We start from the raw sequence: 19536 nt of genomic DNA, 5'->3' as shown, positions 1-19536 counted from the left end.
GAGCCACCTCCTGCTGAAGCCGGCCCTGCACAGCCTGTTGGGGTAGCCCGGAGCCCTCGCAGCCCACCACGGAGCCGGGGCTGCTTGAGCCACGCGGTGCCGACGCAGAGCTCCAGGGACAGCAGCTGCCACGGTCGCACGCCCGCCTGGCGCCTCCGCAGCGGGGAGGGCTCGGGGAGAGCCGCCCCGCCACGGGCTCGCGGGGCTCGCTGGGCTCGCTGGCGACACCAGCCCTCGCGCCCTGGCGGCCGTTGCCATGGCGCCGCGCGCCGCCGCTTCCTGTATTGATTCGAACGGGCGGGCGGGGCGCGCTCCCGTCGGCCCGCGCGCGGGGGCAGTGGCGGGGGCAGAGCCGCGGAGCTGCCGCCATATTGGGAGCGCTGGGGCCGGCGGAGAGTGACAGGAGGAGGCGGAGCGGGGCCGGGCCGGGCCGGCCGCACAGGTAGGGCGGGCGGCGGGGTCGCGGTCCGTGCCCGTGTTACAGCAGCGCAGGGCAGGCTGGGGCCGAATCCTGCCCACCGGCGACGCAGGTCTGTGGGCTACAGGCAGGTCGGTCCGGGGTGGCGGAGGGCCCGGGCGGGTCAGGCCCGGCTGTGGGGCTGCGACAGCCGCTTCTCGGCGCAAGTCGGAGCCCGACTACGAACGCCCCTTACTCCGCCGGTACTGCCGGTAGGGCCTGGTCTGAGTTTGGGTCCTGAGGTGCGGCGAGCAATGGGCAGCGGCCTTGGGGCCTGCACCGTGTCCGGAGCTGAAGGCGGTTGGCGAGCAGTGCTGACGCCTGGCCGCTCGGGGTGGACGCGTTCCTCCGAGTGCTTCTCCCCGCTGATTTCATAGTGTTTTGTGAGACCTGACAGAACAGACCCATGTCTCTAGAGAACCCGGAACCGCGGCTCTGCGCTGGCCGCTGTGCTGAGAACAGCTTACCGTGGGCTGCGGGCCGGGTCGGCTTGCGCCGCTGGCACTGCTACGGCTGCCTTTGGGAGCCGGTGTGCTTCAACGGGTTGTGACACCGTGCGTGTTTGTTACTGGACAGGGGACCCCCGGGGGACGTTGTGTAGCCTGTGTCTATCCAAAACAGCAGAACGCTCTTGCCGTCGCCCGTTTCCTTGGTCAGCGTACCCTGAAAGGTGTGATGAGAAACAGGCTAGTTCAGCTGCTGTGTCTTCACCAGTGCTTGATTTATTCTTGATTAAATTGATAGTGTGCATGGTAGCTGAGATGTTTGTGAACTCTAGTGCTAAAGAGAGCTATCAAAAAAGACAGAAACTTTTGTCAGAAGTCACTTGTTTGTGTGCAACATGAGTTGGTGACATGCCGTTCTCTGTCCAGTGGCTTTTGGGGCTCTGAGGGTGCTCAGGATTGCTGTATCTTTTGTTAGGGTTGCTGGCATTTTTCAAATGTCAGACGTGTTCTGGGAATTGCAGGTGTGAGATCCTTAGCAGTCCAAAGTGAGCACCATCTAGGTGTGGCGAGAAAGGAGACCGTCTGCTGAGGGAGGCTTTAAAGCCCAGTGAGGTCACCTAGGTCATGTTGGAGTTATTTGTCAAAGGTGTCTTAGGCAATAAGCATGAATGACTTTTCATAGAATCATAGAATTGTTAGGTTGGAAGGGACCTCAAGGATCTTCTAGTTCCAACTCCCCTGCCATGGGCAGGGACACCTCACACCAGATCGGGTTGCTGCCACATCCTGCCTGGCCTTAAAAACCTCCAGGGATGAGGCTTCCACCACCTCCCTGGGCACCCTGTTCCAGGTCTCACCACCCTCATGGGGAAGAACTTATTTTTCCTTGATTTGTAGCTCTCTTAAAGGCATTGTGCTCATTTTTTAGTGAAGTGCTGATACTTACTGATAATTTTTTTATGGTGCTAGGCTAAAGCTCTTCACAGAGCAACTCCTCTGCTGGTGACAACATCTCCTGTTAAAGTATGATTTTAATTTTACTGTCATTTTTCATACAGAAGTAGAACTTTGTGGAGTTGCTGCATTTTTTGATGTGGTTTCATGAGGAACATCGTTGTGCCTTCAATAGCTTACAGGTTGTGATGAAGCTGACTTTAGAATTACCTGACTTTTTCAGTAAAGCTCCATGGACAAGGCTGCTGGTGAAGTTTTAATCTTGGGGTTTAGTGCACTGGCTTCTGATAAAGTGGGCCTTTAGCTCTTAGCTATTTGCTTTCTGTTTTGAGCTACAATTGGACAGCTGTGTTCTGTGAATCCTTCTGTTTTCTGAAGGGAAGCTAAATGTTACTAAAGCTGGCTTTGTGAAAAGCTGCCGTGCTCAGAGCATATCAGCTACTAAAAAACCAAAACAAAGCCCTGAAGGTTCTGTAAAATGTTACAAAATGTGGCCTTTCTCTTGTGCTTCCCTCTACTATGAAGTCCTCTTTGAGTCTACAATGCCTAACAGGGAAAACAACACCCCTGTATCCCTAAGGTTCTTCATCCATCTATCTGCACTTCTTTCTTATCAAACAATTTGTTGTGTGCAGAATGAATAAGTGAATGCCTTCTAGGTGATCACCAAAAGGGCTGCCATCACAGTTGGTGAGCGGCTGAAAGCAGATCCTCTGTTTTTGCTGTCTAGTGAGTTGTCCAAAATGCGTGTGTGAATACAGCTGCCAGCAGCTGGCAGTGCCCTCTGCTTCCTCAGCCAGCTGCCTCCGTGGAACCCCACACCTGCCCAGAGCTTGGCTCTCCTGTTGAGGCAAGGCTGACCAGAGAGAGCCTGTGGTGCTCTGGTCCCTCCCTCTGCCTCCTGAGTCTGGAAGGCTCACAGCACCCAGGTGGATCAGTTGGGCACAGGTCACCACGTGGGCTGAAATGAAATCTCAAAGAAGAATGTGGTGAGCTGCTGTGTACCCTGCTTCAAACAGTACATTGAGGGAACTCTATGCAACTCTTTCCCCAGCATGCGTGTTGTCCTCTGTCCAAGCACAAAGAAAGGCACAGCCAGCAGGAGCCTGTGTCATCACATCTGGGGGAACAGCAGAGTAAATGGGAGATGCTGAATGAGTTCTGCATTTGATATTTCTCAAACATGATCTGCCAGAGCTGAACCTGATCCTTAACTCAGCCTTCAGAGCTTTATTTGAGCCTTTTTAACAGCCAGAAAGGAAGTGATGTTCAAGTGCTTTGTTAATTACTGCAGCTCTAAAACTGGAGACTGTTTTTTTTTGCTGCCTCTTATTTGTTTTGCTTTCATAATAAATGAGCCTTTTACAAGACTTTCTGTTAATCAGATGCAGAGATTGCCTTGTGACCCACAGGCAGGAGGTGACACGGAGGTGACCCCTCACTGAGCAAGGCATTGTGTGCATTTCCCAGTGTATGTCTGCCTGCACTATTGGAGACTTTGGTTTGGATTCCCTGGGAGCAGGCATGGCCCTCTTTACTTGTGGAGCAGCAAGGTGAAAAGACGAAATCATTGAAACCTGCTAGCAATAAAAAGGGGTTTAATGGTGATGATTTTCTGAGAAATCCCCTGCTGAGCAGTGATTGTCATGTCTGCTTGGGGAAACACTCTGCCCCTCACTGACTACTGTACGCTGCAGTGGGATGTGTTTTGAATGAAAAGGTGGTCTCTGGAGGTAATGTACCAAACCTACAACTCTCCTAGCTTATTAACACCTGTCTAGAGCAAACCTTGAAACCCCTGAGCTCTGGCCCTGGATGCTGTGTGGGTGTAGCAGTGGGGGGGCTACCAACTCTGGCAGTCTGGTCTCTATAATTGACCCTTGATGTGCATTTGAGTTCTTCAGTTGAACAGCTGAAAATGTACTTGTCTTGGAGTATGTGTGACAAACTTGATGTGGCTTCACTACTTTTCTTGTAATAATGGAGAGAAAGAGGATTTAGGAAAAACATCAGTGCTGAGAGCAGTGCTGATGTCCAGTCACCATCCACGTAAAAAAGGCAGCAGTCGCAGTGGTCTTGGTTAGACTTCCTGGTGCTTCTCCTCTGGTGAAGGCTAGCTTGGAACAGCTACTTTGTGTGTGAAAATCCTAGTGGAAAACTTTGGGACTTGGAATGGTGTAGTGAGATTTGTTAGTGGAGCAGGGTGTTTACTTCATTAAAGGCCCTTCCAGAGACACAGACTTGAGGTTTCACTCGTGTGTGTAGAAAATCTGCTACGTGCGGAGCCCTGTGTTGTGAACGCTTCATCCTTGGCTCAGGCAGGCTTTTTCCAGCACACTCTGACTTGAGTGTTCTAAACAGGTGCTGTTGCCTGGTGGTTTGCTCAACGTTCCTCTGTCATCTTCGCAGGACTGTACACTTGCTTTGGAAAGGTAGATGCAAAACCTTAGATGAGCTTCAAAAGCTGGCTGGGAGGGCTGTGGGAATTCTTGCAGCTTGTTTGTGAGCACAGTCAGAGGTGCAGTGAGTTGCAGAGTCAAACATTTGTCACCTACAATCTGACTGTCATACTTCTCTGACACTAGGGGTGGAAAGAGGCACAGATAGCTGTGCACACCACTTGTCTTCTATGCTTAGTATGGGACTGCAGCATCTTCAGCTTCTGTACTACTCTTAGGAGCAGAGAGGCTGAGTGCAGACAGGAGGTGAAAACAATGTCTTAGCCAAGTGTTTGAGCCACTTTGCTTTTCAAATCAAGCTTGAATTCAGTTTGTGCCTATTGTTGGTCTCCAAAAGAAAGGCTGACATATTTGAAATAAGAGCATTCTAGAGGTATTCTGATAGTAGTGAGCATGTAAAGGGGTTTGCAGGCACCCTGGGCAGCAGGCGCTTGTTTGCAGGATGCTTTGCAAAGGCAGTAGGATGGTTCTTGAAGTAACACAGTGTCATCTTTTTTTGTGTTGGGCGATTATAGAGTCTCTCTGCAGGTTTGAAGAATAAGCATAAGCTTAAGTATAGCCAGTAGGTTGAGCAGAAGGGGAGAATCACCTCCCTCAACCTACTGGCTATACTTAAGCTTATGCTTTTGACACTACTCTCTTGGTAAATCACTGGATAAGAAGTTGTGTACTTGTGGCTTTAAAAAGGTAAACATGGTCAAAACTTACACAAGGTTCCAGCTTTTGTACTGCTGCTGGTTTTGAAAGGCTGGTTACTGAAGAGGATTGGTTGGCAAGATGTGTGAACTTTTCCTCTGGGTTAAATGAGGACATGCTTCAGCTCAGGTTGGCCAAGTGCAGACTGTCTTGCTCCTTGTGCATGTCTGCATGGGCTCTGTGAAGCTGGCTTTAGTGTTCTGGATGCATTTGTAGTAGGCTTGACTATTACATAGCAAAGAGAATATGCTTTAGTTTTGGGGGTTAGGTTTTGAGGGTTTTTGCTTTTTGGATGTTTGTTTCCTAACAGCTTATTCAAAAATCTGGGAAACAGAATAATATAGGTCTGGAAATACTCTTAAACTACTCCAGGCTGACGTGCAGGTCCTTAGTTATTTTTTTGGTCATCTCAGTAAGCCAAACCAGTGCATAATGTGTGGATGGGCAAGGGCTGGAGTTGGTACAGAGGATGTACAGGGCTGGTAGTGATAGATGCATCACCATTTCTGGGGTGTTTAACTTAGGATTTGCAAGTGTTGCCTAGTAATTGATTATAGAGAAATAATTGGAAAATTAAAACTTGGGCTTTGGGGAAACTGACATCTGGGTTTGAATTCAAATCTTGCTTCTCATGATGTACAGGACTAAGTATTTGTTTATTCCATCCTTTTCCCCGTAGTAAGTAATGGGGTTCCTCCTGAGAGCTTGTAAACATTCAGCACCTGAATAATTACATATTTTTACCTCAAACTGTGCCATTAAGTACAGGCTCAAGGAGAAAGTATCATGTTTGGGTAAGCTCTTGCTAACTCTGAATTTTGGGGCTGTTTGAGGCTTATTAGTAAATAAGCCCCAAACTACATTTCTTAGGATTGAAGTGCTTCAGAATAAAGCATTGACATAACATTAATTGTATTTGCATTACCAGGGCATCCTTTACTCCCTTTGACACTGTCTGAATTTGGAAATTTATTCAGTTTTTGCATTTAAAATTTCTCCTGTCTTTTGGTGTTCTCAGTGTTTCACTTTCACCAATGCATCTCTTGTTTAACACTTAGCCACCTTTCCATTTTAAGAAGGGCACAAAGGGTTTCTGGAATGCACACACACACACACAAAGAGTAGAGATTGCTTGCTTTGCACAGGGAGGCCACATCTTGGATTGACAGAGGCAACACAGCCCACCTGTGTTACCCCAACTTTGGTGCTTGCTGAAAAAAGCCAAACATCTACCTGCCTGCTGCCTCCTAAACAGCAAACAATTGTGCAAAATAGCTGCGTTCATTTCCCTGCCAAGCCTGGCATTCTGCATCCTGAGTTATTAAAGACAGATCCATACCAAGGAACAGACAAACAAAACCCAACAACTCCACCATTTAAGTATTTGAATACCTTTTGATTGAGTCAATAAAAGTAATAGAATGCACTTGTGCAGCACTGTAACTTTGCCTAGAAGCTGTGTTCTGAAAGAAAAGTGAGCCATGATAAAACCCAGCCAATTCAAACACAGGACATGAAGTGCATGAAGAGAACAAAGTCAATCAGAACACAAAGTCTGCCTCAGGAATCAAAAAAAACCCCTGCACCAAACCTTACCTCTTTTTCTCCAAGCATAAACTATCCAATTAGTAACAAAATCCTATTTTACAAAGCAGATGTGACACAGCAGCTCCTCCAGAGCTTTTGTTTCTTCAACTAAAACAGAATTTAGGCTTTGCTATAACGATTGGGAGCATGCAAACTCTTTCTTGCTTTCTTCAGGGAGAAAGGAAACCTCACCCACTTCCCACAGACAAATTTAGAGTTAGCAAGAGCCTACCCAAACCCAGGAATGCTGCCTTCTCTTCTGGCCTGTATTTAGTGGCACAAGTGAGGAGATAGAAAGCACCCCTGTGGAAAAGACTTGGGGGTGCTAATGGACAAGAAGCTGGATGTGAACAGACGGTGTAAGCTTGCAGCACAGAAGGTCTATGGCAGCGTGGACTGCATCCAAAGCAGCATGGTGAAAGATGGAGAGAGGGGATTCTGCCTCTCTGCTCTGGGGAGACCTCTCCTGCAGTGCTGGAGCCCTCAAGAGGGGAAGGACATAGACCTCATGGAGTGGGTCTGGAGGAGGCCACAAAAATGATCAGGGAGCTGGAGAACATCTGCTGTGAAAACAGGCTGAGGGAACTGGGGGGTTTCAGCCTGGAGAACAGAAGGCTCCAGGGAGACCTAATAGCAATCTTCTAGTACGTGAAGGGGACAGCTGCAGAGAGACAGCTTGCAAAGGCCTGCAGTGACAGGACGAGGGGCAATGGCTTCAAACTAGAGAAGAGTAGATTCATGGTGCAGAACTTGTTCCTAACATCCAACCTGAGAGTACTTGAACACTGTAACAGGTTGCCCAGTGAGGTGGTTGAGGCTCCATCCCTGGAGATATTGAAGGTGAAGCTCAACAGGGCTCTGGGCAACCTGATCTAGTGGTGTATGTCCCTGCTGACTGCAGAGGGGTTTGGACTAGATGACCTTTGGAGGTCCCTTCCAACCCAGACCATTCTATGATTCTGTGATAAGTTTTGAGGTAAAAATGTGTGATTATTCAGGTGCTGAGTATTTATTGCCTTGTTGTGCAGCCTCTTCTGTTGTTCATTCTCTGCATGCTGTGAGAGATGATGTCCAAAGCCTTGCAGCAGTGAGGGCGGACCCCATCCACTGCCCGCCCCTCATCTGTCCATCACGTCATGCCCTTGCAGGGGGCTGTCACATTAGTCAGATTGACTTCCCCTTGGCCAATCTGTGCTGACTATGGCTTGGATAAAAGGGAGGTAGCTCTTCTGGCTCAGATGTCCACAGCCCAGAGTTCATGTGCTTTGTCTTGCTTTCAAGCTAATTTAATAGAGTAGTTAACAATCACCTCTCCCTGGGTTACAGCAGTGCTGCTGCACCCTTCCTGGCTCAGTGTCTTGCCTCCAGGTTTTACTGGTGAAGGCTGGGTAGGTTTCCTGTTCCTGGAGGCAAACCCTGTCACAGCAGACCGCTGGAGGAAGCAGAAAGTGTTTTGCAGCAGTGTGTAGCTTGTCCCTGCACAGCCTTCTCTCAACACAGCTGCTTTGGTGCAGTTGCCTCCCAGATTTTGCCACAAGGCAACTGCATTTGTGTAGCTGGGCCTTGGCCAGATGTCATAAATGTTTGTACAGAAACAGCCAATTAAATCTATTTGCATTCTGCACAGCTGCTGTGGTGCCTGCCCATTGTTTTGTGTGGTGTTTGGTTCCACCTTTCCTTTTGGAGACGTTCATCTTGGGTTGGAAGACCACCTTGGCTTGTCTCTTTTGATGGTGGTATGTTTCTGTCAACACAAGCTGTAGACAAACATGAGATGTGCATGAGCTGGGGAGGTTGGACACTAACAGTGCTGGTCTCTGAGCTCTAAAGGGCAGAGAAGGTCTGTGACTACATATCCTGACAGATACATTTACTACTTGACCAGCCAAATCTAGACTATGACCAGCCATGTCATATAATCCTCGAGTCATAGGATGTTAGGGGTTGGAAGGGACCTCTGAAGATCATTGAATCCAGCCCCCCTGCTGCCACCCAGGACAGGTTACACAGGAATACACCCAGATGGGTCCTGAAAGTCTCCAGAAAAGGAGACTCCACAACCTCTCCAGGCAGCCTGCTCCAGAGCTCCAGCACTCTCACACCAAAGTTTCTCCTCATGTTGAGGTGGAACTTTCTGGGCTCTAGTTTTTATCTATTGCCCCTTGTCCTATCACAGGACAGCATTGAGAAGAGCCTGGCCTCTTCTTCTTGACACCCACCTTGCAGATATTTGTAAACATTGATCAGATCTTCTCCCAGCCTTCTCTTCTCCAGACTAAGCAGCCCCAGGGCTCTCAGCCTTTCCCCATCACACAGATGTTCATCACTTTAGCATCCTGGTAGCCTCCATTGGACTCTCATTGGTAGTTTCCTGTCCCTGTTGAGCTAGGCAGCCTGGAACTGTATGCAATAGTCCAGATGTGGTCTCCCCCGGAGAGGAGAGCCTCCCTTGACCTGCTGTCCCCAGTCTGCTTAATGCACCCCAGAATGCCATTGGCCTTCTTGGCTGCAAGGGCACATTGCTGTCCCATGGAGCACTTACTGCCCACCAGCCCTGTCCTAAGATGTGCTGGAAAGATGTTTAATGTCACTTACAGCCTGCACAGTCAAATGTGAACTGGATTTCTGCTGGCCAGGAGGAGTGTTTGGCTCAGCATGGACATCAGACATTGAATGTTAACACCAGGGCTACCTAGCTGACGGCGTTCCTGCCCTGTGTGGGACTGAAAGCCTGCAGGTACCTTTAGCATGGCTGAAAATAACCCAGCTGGCTTCAGATGGTGCCTGTGCTGCTGTGGTACCTCTGGCCTGAGGTGGGCCAGGCTGTGGGGTGGGGCTTTCCCTTGCCTCAGTCCTGAAGGCTTGCTAAGCTGTGCTGATGCAGGTGGTGTGGACAGGCTTGGTTTGCCATACCCCAGTCTCTGTTCCAGTTGTGGTAGGTGCCTGCTTAGGTCCTGCCAGACACAAAATGCTGGTTGCCCCCTTGTTTGGATCAGTAGCCAAGGGCAGCTGCACATACAAACACTGCTGCTGGCAGCCCTGTGCTGCACCACATGAGTCTGATCCACTGCTCTGGACAGGAAAAGTCTCTGATTTATACAACAGGCTTAGGGAATTCTGAGAGGTTGCTTCCATGAAAAGGTGTCATGCTTTGGTGTTTTCTTCCCTGTCTGTTGCAGGAGATTAAATACTGTCTGGACTTGATGACCATAAATTCCTGAGCCTGCTGAGCTCCCTGCTTCCCACCATGGACCAGGATTATGAGAGACGTCTGCTGCGCCAAATCAACATCCAGAATGAGAACACAATGCCTTGTGTAGGTACAGCTGGGCCCTGTTCAATGGCCTTAGGCAGACTGTCCAGTTGTTGTCTGTCTTGCCTGTGACTGTTTTCACTTGAGCTTTTGAAGGATATGGGACCTCTTTGCAGCAAAGCTTAGTCTTTTGTTTGACTGTGAGCAAGTGCTATTTCCTGAGCTGCTGAAGGAATAACCAAATGATTTGAATTCAGAGCTTTAGAATATATGAACTCAATTCAAATTATAAAAACTAATAGGGTTGATTATTATTTCCTTTTTGGTATTGCAGCAGGTACATGTGGAAGGTAGAAAGTTCCCCAGGAAGCAAACAAACCAACTGTAGGGCTTGACAAGATAGAACAAGGCCAGTGGAGGCCACCAAGTTGGTCAGGAAGCTGGAGCAGAAAGATTCTGAGGCCTGTATTGCTCAGGCTGGAGGAGATGAGGTTCAGGTGGGATGAAGTTGTTGCTTTCAACTGCCAGGTGTGTGGTTATGGAGAGGATGGGAGTCAGACTCTCTTCCAAGGTACACAGTGGAAGGATTAGAGACAAAGGATGCAAGCTGCAACAGGGGGAATTCCAGTTAGATACTGGGAAAAAAATGTTCACAGTGAGGTCATCCGAACACTGCAACAGGGAGCTGGTCCTTAGGGATGCTGAAAACTCAGCTGGATGAGGTTGTGACTTTCAGTGTAACTTTGAAATGAGCCCTGTTCTGAGTTGGGCTCCTTTCCAACATAAATTGCAGTCACATTCTTTTTCATGGAACAGTTGAGGAATCTGCTACTCACCCTGCAAGCAGCCTGCCCCACTCCACCCTTCCACATATTTGCTTGAGAAGGAGCAGTGAGAAAGAGGCTGTTTAATTCTTGCTGTAGACAGAAAGTTCCCATGACAGCTGGACTCTGACACTTGCTTTGCTCTCTTGGGGGGATGAACTAATGCTTTCCTCTTCTACTTAGATGTCTTCTTTGACAAGACCTCATTGATGTGTTTTAGACCCCTGCTGTGATCAACACTTGTTTTTGTGTGCACCTTTAATGCAGGTAGCAGAAATGAGAAGAACCCTGACGCCTTCCAATTCTCCCATGTCTTCTCCTAGTAAGCATGGTGATAGATTCATTCCCTCCAGAGCTGGGGCCAACTGGAGCATCAACTTCCACAGAATAAATGTGAGTTTTGTTCCCTTCTCCTACAGCTTAGTCTTGAAATTGAAGACATTGTGCAGTTTATTCTGGCTGACATAATTGCTCTGCTTATCTTCAGCACCATGGTCTTCTGCTTCCCCAAAAGAGTTCCTCTAAATGCTTGTCTGCTGTTAGGACACCTCTGTGGTCCAGGAGACTTCTTTGTTATTTCACCATAAATCTTGAGGTGTCTGTATGGTGACAGCTTGTTTCTCCCTCTTAGGAAAACGAAAAATCACCAAGTCAAAACAGAAAAGCAAAGGATGCTACATCAGACAATGGCAAAGGTGAGACCACCTTCTACCACCCCCAGAGCTTTTACTTCAAACCGTTAAGGAGTTTGGAAATCAAGGGAGCACTTCTGTGCTTCTGCAAAAGTCTTGCTGCTGTTTTAGGAGACACCCACATTATGGGAGTGAATCCTAGGTCCCCTCAGGAACCTTTTGACAGACCTCTGGAAAGCAAAAGGCTGTTTGTGTTTTACCTGCTGTGCCACGGAAGCACTTCCCTGGTGGAAGCTTGCTGCTACTCTTGGTTCCAGACCGGGGCCTAACAGCTATTAAGAGGCCCTGTAAATGTGGAATTCAGGCAGATGTGATCCTGCCATGCCCTACAGAGCTCTTGCTGCTCACAAGTTCTCTTGCCTCATTGCTGGTTTGGGTTCACAGATGGCCTTGCTTACTCTGCCTTGCTGAAGAATGAGCTCCTAGGAGCAGGCATCGAGAAAGTGCAAGACCCACAGACAGAAGACAGGAGGCTGCAGCCGTCCACCCCAGAGAAGAAGTCTCTCTTCACTGTAAGTAGCTTACTTCAGATTCTAACTGATGGAGGTTGCACTTGTGTTTCACAGGAACAGAACACATACTTCTGCCAAGCTGCTAGTGCAAGTTGAGCTGGTGGTGTGACTTGGCTAAGATGAGCTGTTGGCCTGTAGAGAGAGCTAAACTTCCTGTTTCAGTGATGGCAAGGAAGCTGAGTTAGAAGCAAGGTTTTGGGGATAATGTGACAAATGACCAAATCAAGGTTTTGGATCCAGTGGAAATGAGGTGTTTTTCTTGTATGGGAGGAACTGGAAAATCTGTGTGTGGGTGTTGGAGTTAGCTCAGCATCAGGCACCCTTAGGTCTTGCTGGGGTTCTCACTCTGTGTTGCCTTTCTGCAGTACTCGCTCAGCACAAAACGTTCCAGTCCAGATGATGGCAATGAGGTCTCACCATATTCCCTGTCTCCTGTCAGCAACAAAAGGTAATGCTGATTGTCCACAGACTGCCTGAAGGGAAAGATTCAGTGAGGTTCTCTAGGGCTTCTTTCCAAGGCACCCAAAAGTGCAATGCCAATAGATTTTGGAAATCTGGGGAGGCAGTGAGTAGGGACAGTCAAGTTGTAAGAACTGAAGAATTTCTGCAGGCCCCCAGCCTGCTGAGATCATGTCTGGGCCAACTTTTCACTTGTCAGTTTACCTTTTTACTCCCTAGCTGCTTTATGGGGCCCAGTTCCTTCCAGTCTTAACTGCTGGAAATAATTTTGCAGCCTTTTTCTCTGAGCAATTCTGTAGGAATAAAGACATGCTTCGAGAGGGGCTGTGTCTGGCTCTGCCATCTCCTGTGGGGTGAAGATCCTGTTGTGTTTCTCTCCTTTTGTGAACAGTCAGAAGCTGCTAAGGTCACCTCGGAAGCCAACTCGGAAAATCTCAAAGATCCCTTTCAAAGTCCTGGATGCCCCAGAGCTGCAGGACGACTTCTACCTGAACCTGGTGGACTGGTCCTCTCTTAACGTCCTTAGTGTTGGCCTTGGGACTTGTGTTTACCTCTGGAGTGCTTGTACCAGCCAGGTAAGTGGCTATCATTGTCTGGAAAGTGAAACTTCTGTTGGTGTAGGCCCTTTCCAGCCATGGCATCTCTCAAGGGCTACGGGATGTGCTGTGCGAGGTGTGGATGTAAGACTAGATGTCTTAACCATAGAGAAAAGTCCTTCAGGAGTACAAAGAGGTGGACACAGGAAGGTGTAATCTTTGTTACTTCATCCTGCTATTTTCCCCATATGAATGGACCTTGCTGTCTGTTCTTCCTTTTTCTCCCTCTCCTTGCTGCCAATGCACACGGCTGGCTCTTGCAGGGGAGGTTTGTGGCCTTGGCATAACTAATTTTTAGCTATGCAGTATGAGGCAGGTGGGAGGGGGGAAGCAGGGAGGCATGGGGGGCAGGCATTGAGGCCTGTTTTGGCCTGGTTGGGGGGAAGGTTTCAAAGGTGTTGGCCTCATGAGGTTTTGCATAAGCCCAGGTTGGAGAGAACTGGGCCAAGACCAAATATGAATGTGTGATTTTGTGTTAGTGTCTGTTTGTGGATAGTGTTTCCATTTAAACTTTCCAATTCTGTGGAGTGTTTTTATTTTACTCCTTTGGGGGAGTAAAAGAGCTTTCTGTCTGCTCAGTCCAAGACAGTGAGGGATTCAGCACTTGCAGTGCTCTGTCCCAAGCTAGGCAGAGCTCTGTGAGGGAGATGATGGTGTTTTGTGACAATGACAAGAGTTTGTGATTCCACTCTGTCCTCCTCTCCAGGTAACCAGGCTGTGTGATCTCTCTGTGGAAGGAGATTCAGTGACGTCTGTGGGCTGGTCAGAACGGGTCAGTGGAACGTTGTTAGCAGTGGCAGGAGAGGCTGTGGGTCACGCACTGCCCTTTATACTCATAGCCCTTCCTCACAGCTTTTTGCTTCCTGGGTTATTTTACTTTTCACTTCCTGGAACAGGTTGCCCAGGGATGTGGTAGAAGCTTCATCCCTGGAGGTATTTAAGGCCAGGCTGGATGTGGCTCTGAGGAACCTGGTCTAGTGTGAGGAGTCCCTGCCCATGGCAGAGGGGTTGGAACTAGATGGCCCTTGAGGTCCCTTCCAACCCTAACAATGCTATGATTCTATTTTCTTGTGTTTCCCAAAACTCCTTGTGTGCATCACAAATCAAAGGAGTTTTCCTGACTGCTAAATGAGAGGGGATAGAGAGCATTATTTTGTATCTTGAGGCTCTCAAGGCAAGCTTTGGTAGGAGGTGTGGGAGGGAGGAAGAGTCCATTTGCTTGCTCAGCTCCTGGCAATAAAACTTGACAGTAAATATAAATAATTCAGCCAGGTTGCTTGGCCCTCTCAGTGCAAGATCGAAGATGGAAGGACTCTGGATTTGGGATTCCCCTCAAGTCTTTTCCTCAGCTTTATAGCTTTTCTTTTATGTCTGTGTTTCCTTACTGGCTTTTACTGATCATGGTCTTCTCTTTGTCTAGGGGAACTTGGTAGCTGTTGGCACTCACAAGGGCTTTGTACAGATCTGGGATGCAGCTGCAGGAAAAAAGCTCTCCATGCTCGAGGGCCACACAGCCAGAGTCGGTAAGGAGGTGGGAGGCAGAGGTCTCATATGATTTGTTTCTTCATGATTGAACTTCTTGTTTGTAAGTGAGGGATCTGCTTGAACTAGCAGGACTCAAAAAGTATTGGAATTGATATCTACCTCCTGCTGTGTCTTGAGCAGTCTTAAAAATACTCTACCCTAGGAATCGTGGTGTTCCACTCCCGGGTGCGATGGTGCGAGGCGCTCTAGTTCAGACTTGATGTGGCCCTTGATGGCAGACTGATCTAGTTGGAGCTGTCCCTGCTCACTGCAGGGGGGTTGGACAAGATGGCCTTTGAGGCTCCCTTCCAACCTGATGCAATCTGTGAATCTGTGCTTCTTCCCTATTTGAGGCACAGGAGGTTTGCTTGTGACATCTCTGCCCTGCCACTGGCTTCTGGTTTCAGCCCCTCAGCAGGCTGTCTTCTGCTGAGATTCCCAGGTCCCTTATTTTGTGGGGATTTGCATTTTGTGCTCAAAGGTGTTGTGAGTCTGAACACTGGAGTGAGATTTGAGAAGTCAAAGCACCTTTGGAGTTGTATTTCTGTGCCTCACTGCACGGTGACATGGCATTAGTTATCCCTTCGGTGAGTCTGTGCAGGTTCAGCTCTTGTGGTCCCAGGCAGGTCCCTAAGCACTGACTTTTCACTGCAGCTTTTGTGGTAGCTGTGTTCTGCCAGCCTGCTCCTGCAGGAGTTCTACAACATACTCTGGTGCTTTGCCTGTGTTCCAGGAGCCTTGGCATGGAATGCAGACCAGCTGTCATCTGGGAGTCGCGATAGGATGATCCTTCAGAGGGACATCCGCACCCCGCCCCTGCAGTCCGAGCGGCGGCTCCAGGGCCACAGGCAGGAGGTCTGTGGGCTCAAGTGGTCAACTGACCACCAGCTCCTGGCCTCTGGAGGAAATGATAATAAGGTATAGTACTTTCAAGTAGTCATCTGAGGCTCTGTGTTGCTCACCCAGAAGTGTCAGACCCCCTTTGTTTGAGGATATTAGGTCTCTCTGCAGGGGCTTTTGTTTCAGTCATCGGACTCCCACACTTCTACTCAGTCTTGTCTCTCTACTAAAATTAACAATGCAAAATTAATTGTGCTGCTGTATTTGGATAATTCAATCTGCAGCTTGACTTGAGGGTTTGAGTTCAACACATCTACTGTGAAACTGCTTTCTGACTTTCTGTAGGTAGCACATAGTGAAGTTTGTTGCAAGGAAGGAAGCAGAGCTGTGTAAGTTCTAATATCTGTAATGCAGGCTTGTAGCTCACTGAGCACCATATGGAAGAAGCATCTGTTATGGAGAAGCAGTGTGCTTCTTTGGAGCAGGTTGCTAGGTAGTGAATTTGTTCAGCATCTGTGTGACAGCATGACTGTACCCAGCTCCTCCTGCTCAGATAACTTCTTGTGAGTTTGAGCTTATTTCTAAACAAGTTCTGGAATGGCACAGCCATAAAGACAAAGGGTTCCAGTTCATGTGCAGTGACACTGTGTCTTTGGCTTCATAAGCTTACTATAAGGACTGTTAACTTTCTTGTGGCCCAGCTCCCCAGCTGAGTATGGTGACAGGGTGCCACTGGCTTCTGGTCCCCAAATACTTGGGCAGAGCTGTGGGAAATCATCCTGTTGCCAAACTGCCCTCATCAGTCCCAGTGTGACATCACCGTTTAGGGGCGTTGCAGACACATGACTGAGCACAAGCCTGAGCCTGTCTCTCCTTTTTGCCAGCTTCTTGTCTGGAATCACTCCAGCCTCAGCCCTGTCCAGCAGTACACAGAGCACCTTGCAGCAGTGAAGGCCATTGCCTGGTCTCCACACCAGCATGGGCTGCTGGCCTCTGGTGGCGGCACTGCCGACCGCTGCATCCGCTTCTGGAACACGCTGACTGGGCAGCCGCTGCAGTGCATTGACACCGGCTCCCAGGTCTGCAACCTCGCCTGGTCCAAGCACGCCAACGAGCTCGTAAGTTCCTGCCTGCATGTCCTGCTGCTGAGCTGGCTGCTGGTGGGAAGCATGATGCTCTGTTTCTCTCTCCCCTTTCAGGTGAGCACCCATGGGTACTCGCAGAACCAGATCCTCGTCTGGAAGTACCCCTCGCTGACTCAAGTGGCTAAGCTAACAGGGCACTCCTACCGAGTCCTGTACCTGGTAAGCCACAGCCACCTGTCTGACAACCTCTGCAGCTGCCTGCCCAGCCACCTACCCGACAGAGACCCAAACTGTAGTGCCAGTGGCCCTGTGAGCTGCTTGCAGCCTGGCTCTGCAAGCAATTGAAAACACTCTGGTTTCCTTGCCTGCAAGGGATGCTTTGATTCGCTACTATGGAAATGTGAGGCTTTGGTAATGAACAGCAAAGCCTGCCAAAACTTCTCTGAGGGAGCACGAGCATCTCCTTTTGTCCCTGAACACTTGCACGCCTTCTCACTGCTGACTGCCAGCAGGGGAAGAACTGGATGGTTTCAGTCCTCCTAATTTGTCATCAAAATGTTTTCTGTGGTTAATCCCCTGCCAGCTTGTAGCTGCTTTCTCAGTTCCGTGGGGCTGTCAGCAGCTTCATAATCAAAATGACAAATATGCTGATCCTGTTCTGTGAGGTAGATTCCAGTGCAGGTGATGAACAGCTGGCAAATGCCAGTCACATCCACTTCTGCCTTAACATATTTCTGATCTAGGGGGGAACAGCCTCAGTTACAAACAGCTTGGATTTCTTAACACAAGAATCCTTTTTATGGAAACTCCACCCCTGTGTTCCACAGATGCTTAAGTGCTCAAATTGACACCTTCTGAGGCTGGATAAGGCACAAGAAAGCAGAGGTGGTAGTTTAATTTCTCTACGGCAGCCAAATAGGAAGGAGAGTTAAATCTCTCTCCTTTGTTCCCATGGAGATTTGTTTTCAACCTCACAAAGATAAGAGATGATGCTTAAGGTTGCTCTCTCTTGGCCTCAGGCAATGTCCCCTGATGGGGAGGCCATAGTGACAGGAGCTGGAGATGAAACCCTGCGCTTCTGGAACGTCTTCAGCAAAACTCGCTCGACGAAGGTGAGGATGTGCTGTGTGGGTGCCCGCAGCTGTGTCCTGCAGCAGGCTCAGCTTTGGCAGTGAGCTCAGTCCAGGCTGGCTCTGCTCTGCTGCCCTTGCTTCTGGTCTCTTTACTGTATCCTGCAGATAGAGGGCTGGATGCAGTAAAGGGTTAAACTTGGAAAGAAAGGGGTTTGTAGTCACCAGGTAAGACAAAAAATTGCCTCTGGTCCCAAGGCAGTGTTGCCAGAACATCCTTTTCCTGGTTCATAGGAGGGCCTGATTCTTACAGGCTGCTGAGCACAGGCAGTGTCCCAGGGAGTTCACCCAGAGCCCACCTCCTTCCCTGCCAGCATGCTGCTGTGAGCTGCGCCACTTCTCAGAGGGGATTATCCCCCAGCCCCTAACACAATTGCTTAAAATCATAGCTTGTGTGGAAGTAGGATCGTGGGTGCTGCCACTGACAACTTGTCATCACCAGAAGCAGGTTGTGCCAGGTGCCCAGAGCTTTTCTGAATGCCTGGTAGAGGAGAATGGCAGAGAGATCTTGAGGAATGAGCTGCAGAGAGCTGGTGCTGCTCACTGCTGGCTGTTCCTCTGGCCTCTGATGGCCCTGGAGTACAGCTTCCTGCAAAGGTGTGGCAACAGGACACTTGCCTGCTGTGCTGCTTGTTATCAGCTGGAAAAAAACATGGGAATATTTATGGTGTTGGACTTTGGTGCCCTCAGACATGCCCTGAGCTAGAGACACCTCACTGCATTAGCAGGGTTGGTTTGTTGTTTTAAAATAAACAGCAGCAGAAAACCAGAACAAAACCCAAACCCACAAACAATCAACCCACCCCCAAACAAAACTACAACTGAAAACCCCAAGCAAAGCCAACCACCAAATAAACCAACCCCCAAGCCCCACAGCAGCAGTGGGGCACAGCACTCAGCACCCCTTTTCTCTCCCCTTGCCAGGAGTCCGTATCTGTTCTCAACCTCTTCACCAGGATACGATAAACCCAACCCTGTGCACTGGGACCAGGAGACTGCAGCCTGCCATACCAGGATCAAACCACTACCTTGGTGTGCATGGAACCCCAACCAACCAGCCAGAAGGGGAGGGAGTGCCAGTGGGACTGGAAGATGGACCCAAGAGCTGCTCATTAAATATGTGCTTGTGAACCATGCTAGGCAGTGTTTGGGACGGGGTTGGGGAGGGAAGAGAACTGCCAAAGGTTTCTGGATTCATCCTTCATAAAGGGCAAGGGGCACAGCAGAAATGTCAAACCAGCACCCTTCAGCCCCTTGTGGAGTGGCACAGGCATCTCTGACGTGGACCACCCATGCCAGACCAAGGCCATTCCAGCTGCTGTGTTGTCCCCTCTTGGGAGAGATGGGAGCATCCGTGCCTCTGCCTTGACAGGTTTAACGTGGTGCTCTGGCTCCCTCTGGCCTTGGACGGACACTTTGGAAGGTAGGAGCCAGCCAGACTTGTTCAATACAACTGGTGCAAGGAGGCTAGACTCCAGGGTGGGCATTAGCCTCTCTGGTTATCTGAGGGCATTGTTTCTAGCCTGGCATCCCCATTGCACACAGGAACTGGAGAACTGCCTTTTTTCTTTTTTCCTTCTCCAAATAGGTGCTGCAGTGCTCGCTGCAGTGGCTCTCAGCAGATAGCTGGAGTTTGGCACGTGGGAAGCTGCCTTCAAACACAGCTTTGGGCTCTAAACTTTGGAGGAAAGCTGAGGGTGCTCAGTCTCTGAGGAGCATGTTCATAAAGTTCTGGAATTGCTATTGCATGTCCTGAGCCCACCCTTGTAGGTAACAGAGAGGAAAACCAATGGCTTTAAACCAAACCAACCAACAAGTACCATGCCTGCGGAGCTTCTCTCAGTGCCATTCGTGGCTGGCTGCTTGCTCTGGAGTCTTCCTGAGGACAGAAGCAGTTGATGTGTTCAAGAAATCAAACAACCCTGTGGAGCTTTTTTTTTTTTGGGGGGGTGGGGGTGGGGAGGGAAGAGCATGGCCTCTTCTGGCTGGAAGGGGGGAAATGCCCTCTCTGGGCAAGAGGGG

The 19536-nt window shown here is 49.3% G+C and overlaps 1 protein-coding gene across 1 annotated transcript; it reads left to right on the top strand.

Moving 5' to 3' along the window:
• Window positions 1-369: 369 nt before the first annotated feature.
• FZR1 (fizzy and cell division cycle 20 related 1) lies at window positions 370-19451 on the top strand. The gene is made up of 14 exons (XM_054175204.1): window positions 370-442; window positions 9779-9919; window positions 10948-11069; window positions 11308-11371; window positions 11753-11880; window positions 12246-12328; window positions 12731-12914; window positions 13642-13707; window positions 14356-14458; window positions 15193-15377; window positions 16184-16417; window positions 16499-16603; window positions 17404-17496; window positions 18439-19451. The coding sequence occupies exons 2-14, from the start codon at window positions 9847-9849 to the stop codon at window positions 18478-18480; spliced, it is 1482 nt and encodes a 493-aa protein (XP_054031179.1). The 5' UTR covers window positions 370-442; window positions 9779-9846; the 3' UTR covers window positions 18481-19451.
• Window positions 19452-19536: the final 85 nt, after the last annotated feature.

Source organism: Dryobates pubescens, chromosome 31 (genome assembly GCF_014839835.1).
Source record: "Dryobates pubescens isolate bDryPub1 chromosome 31, bDryPub1.pri, whole genome shotgun sequence".
Classification (NCBI taxonomy): Eukaryota; Metazoa; Chordata; class Aves; order Piciformes; family Picidae; genus Dryobates; species Dryobates pubescens.
This window is presented reverse-complemented; position numbering and strand designations above follow the sequence as displayed.

Excerpts from the sequence above, each read along its gene's own strand:
- FZR1 (XM_054175204.1), top strand. The coding sequence starts at position 9,847 with ATGGACCAGGATTATGAGAGACGTCTGCTGCGCCAAATCAACATCCAG. Across the intron at positions 11,070-11,307 it reads TCAACTTCCACAGAATAAAT|GAAAACGAAAAATCACCAAG; the intron begins GTGAGTTTTGTT and ends TCTCCCTCTTAG. Across the intron at positions 16,418-16,498 it reads CCAAGCACGCCAACGAGCTC|GTGAGCACCCATGGGTACTC; the intron begins GTAAGTTCCTGC and ends CTCCCCTTTCAG.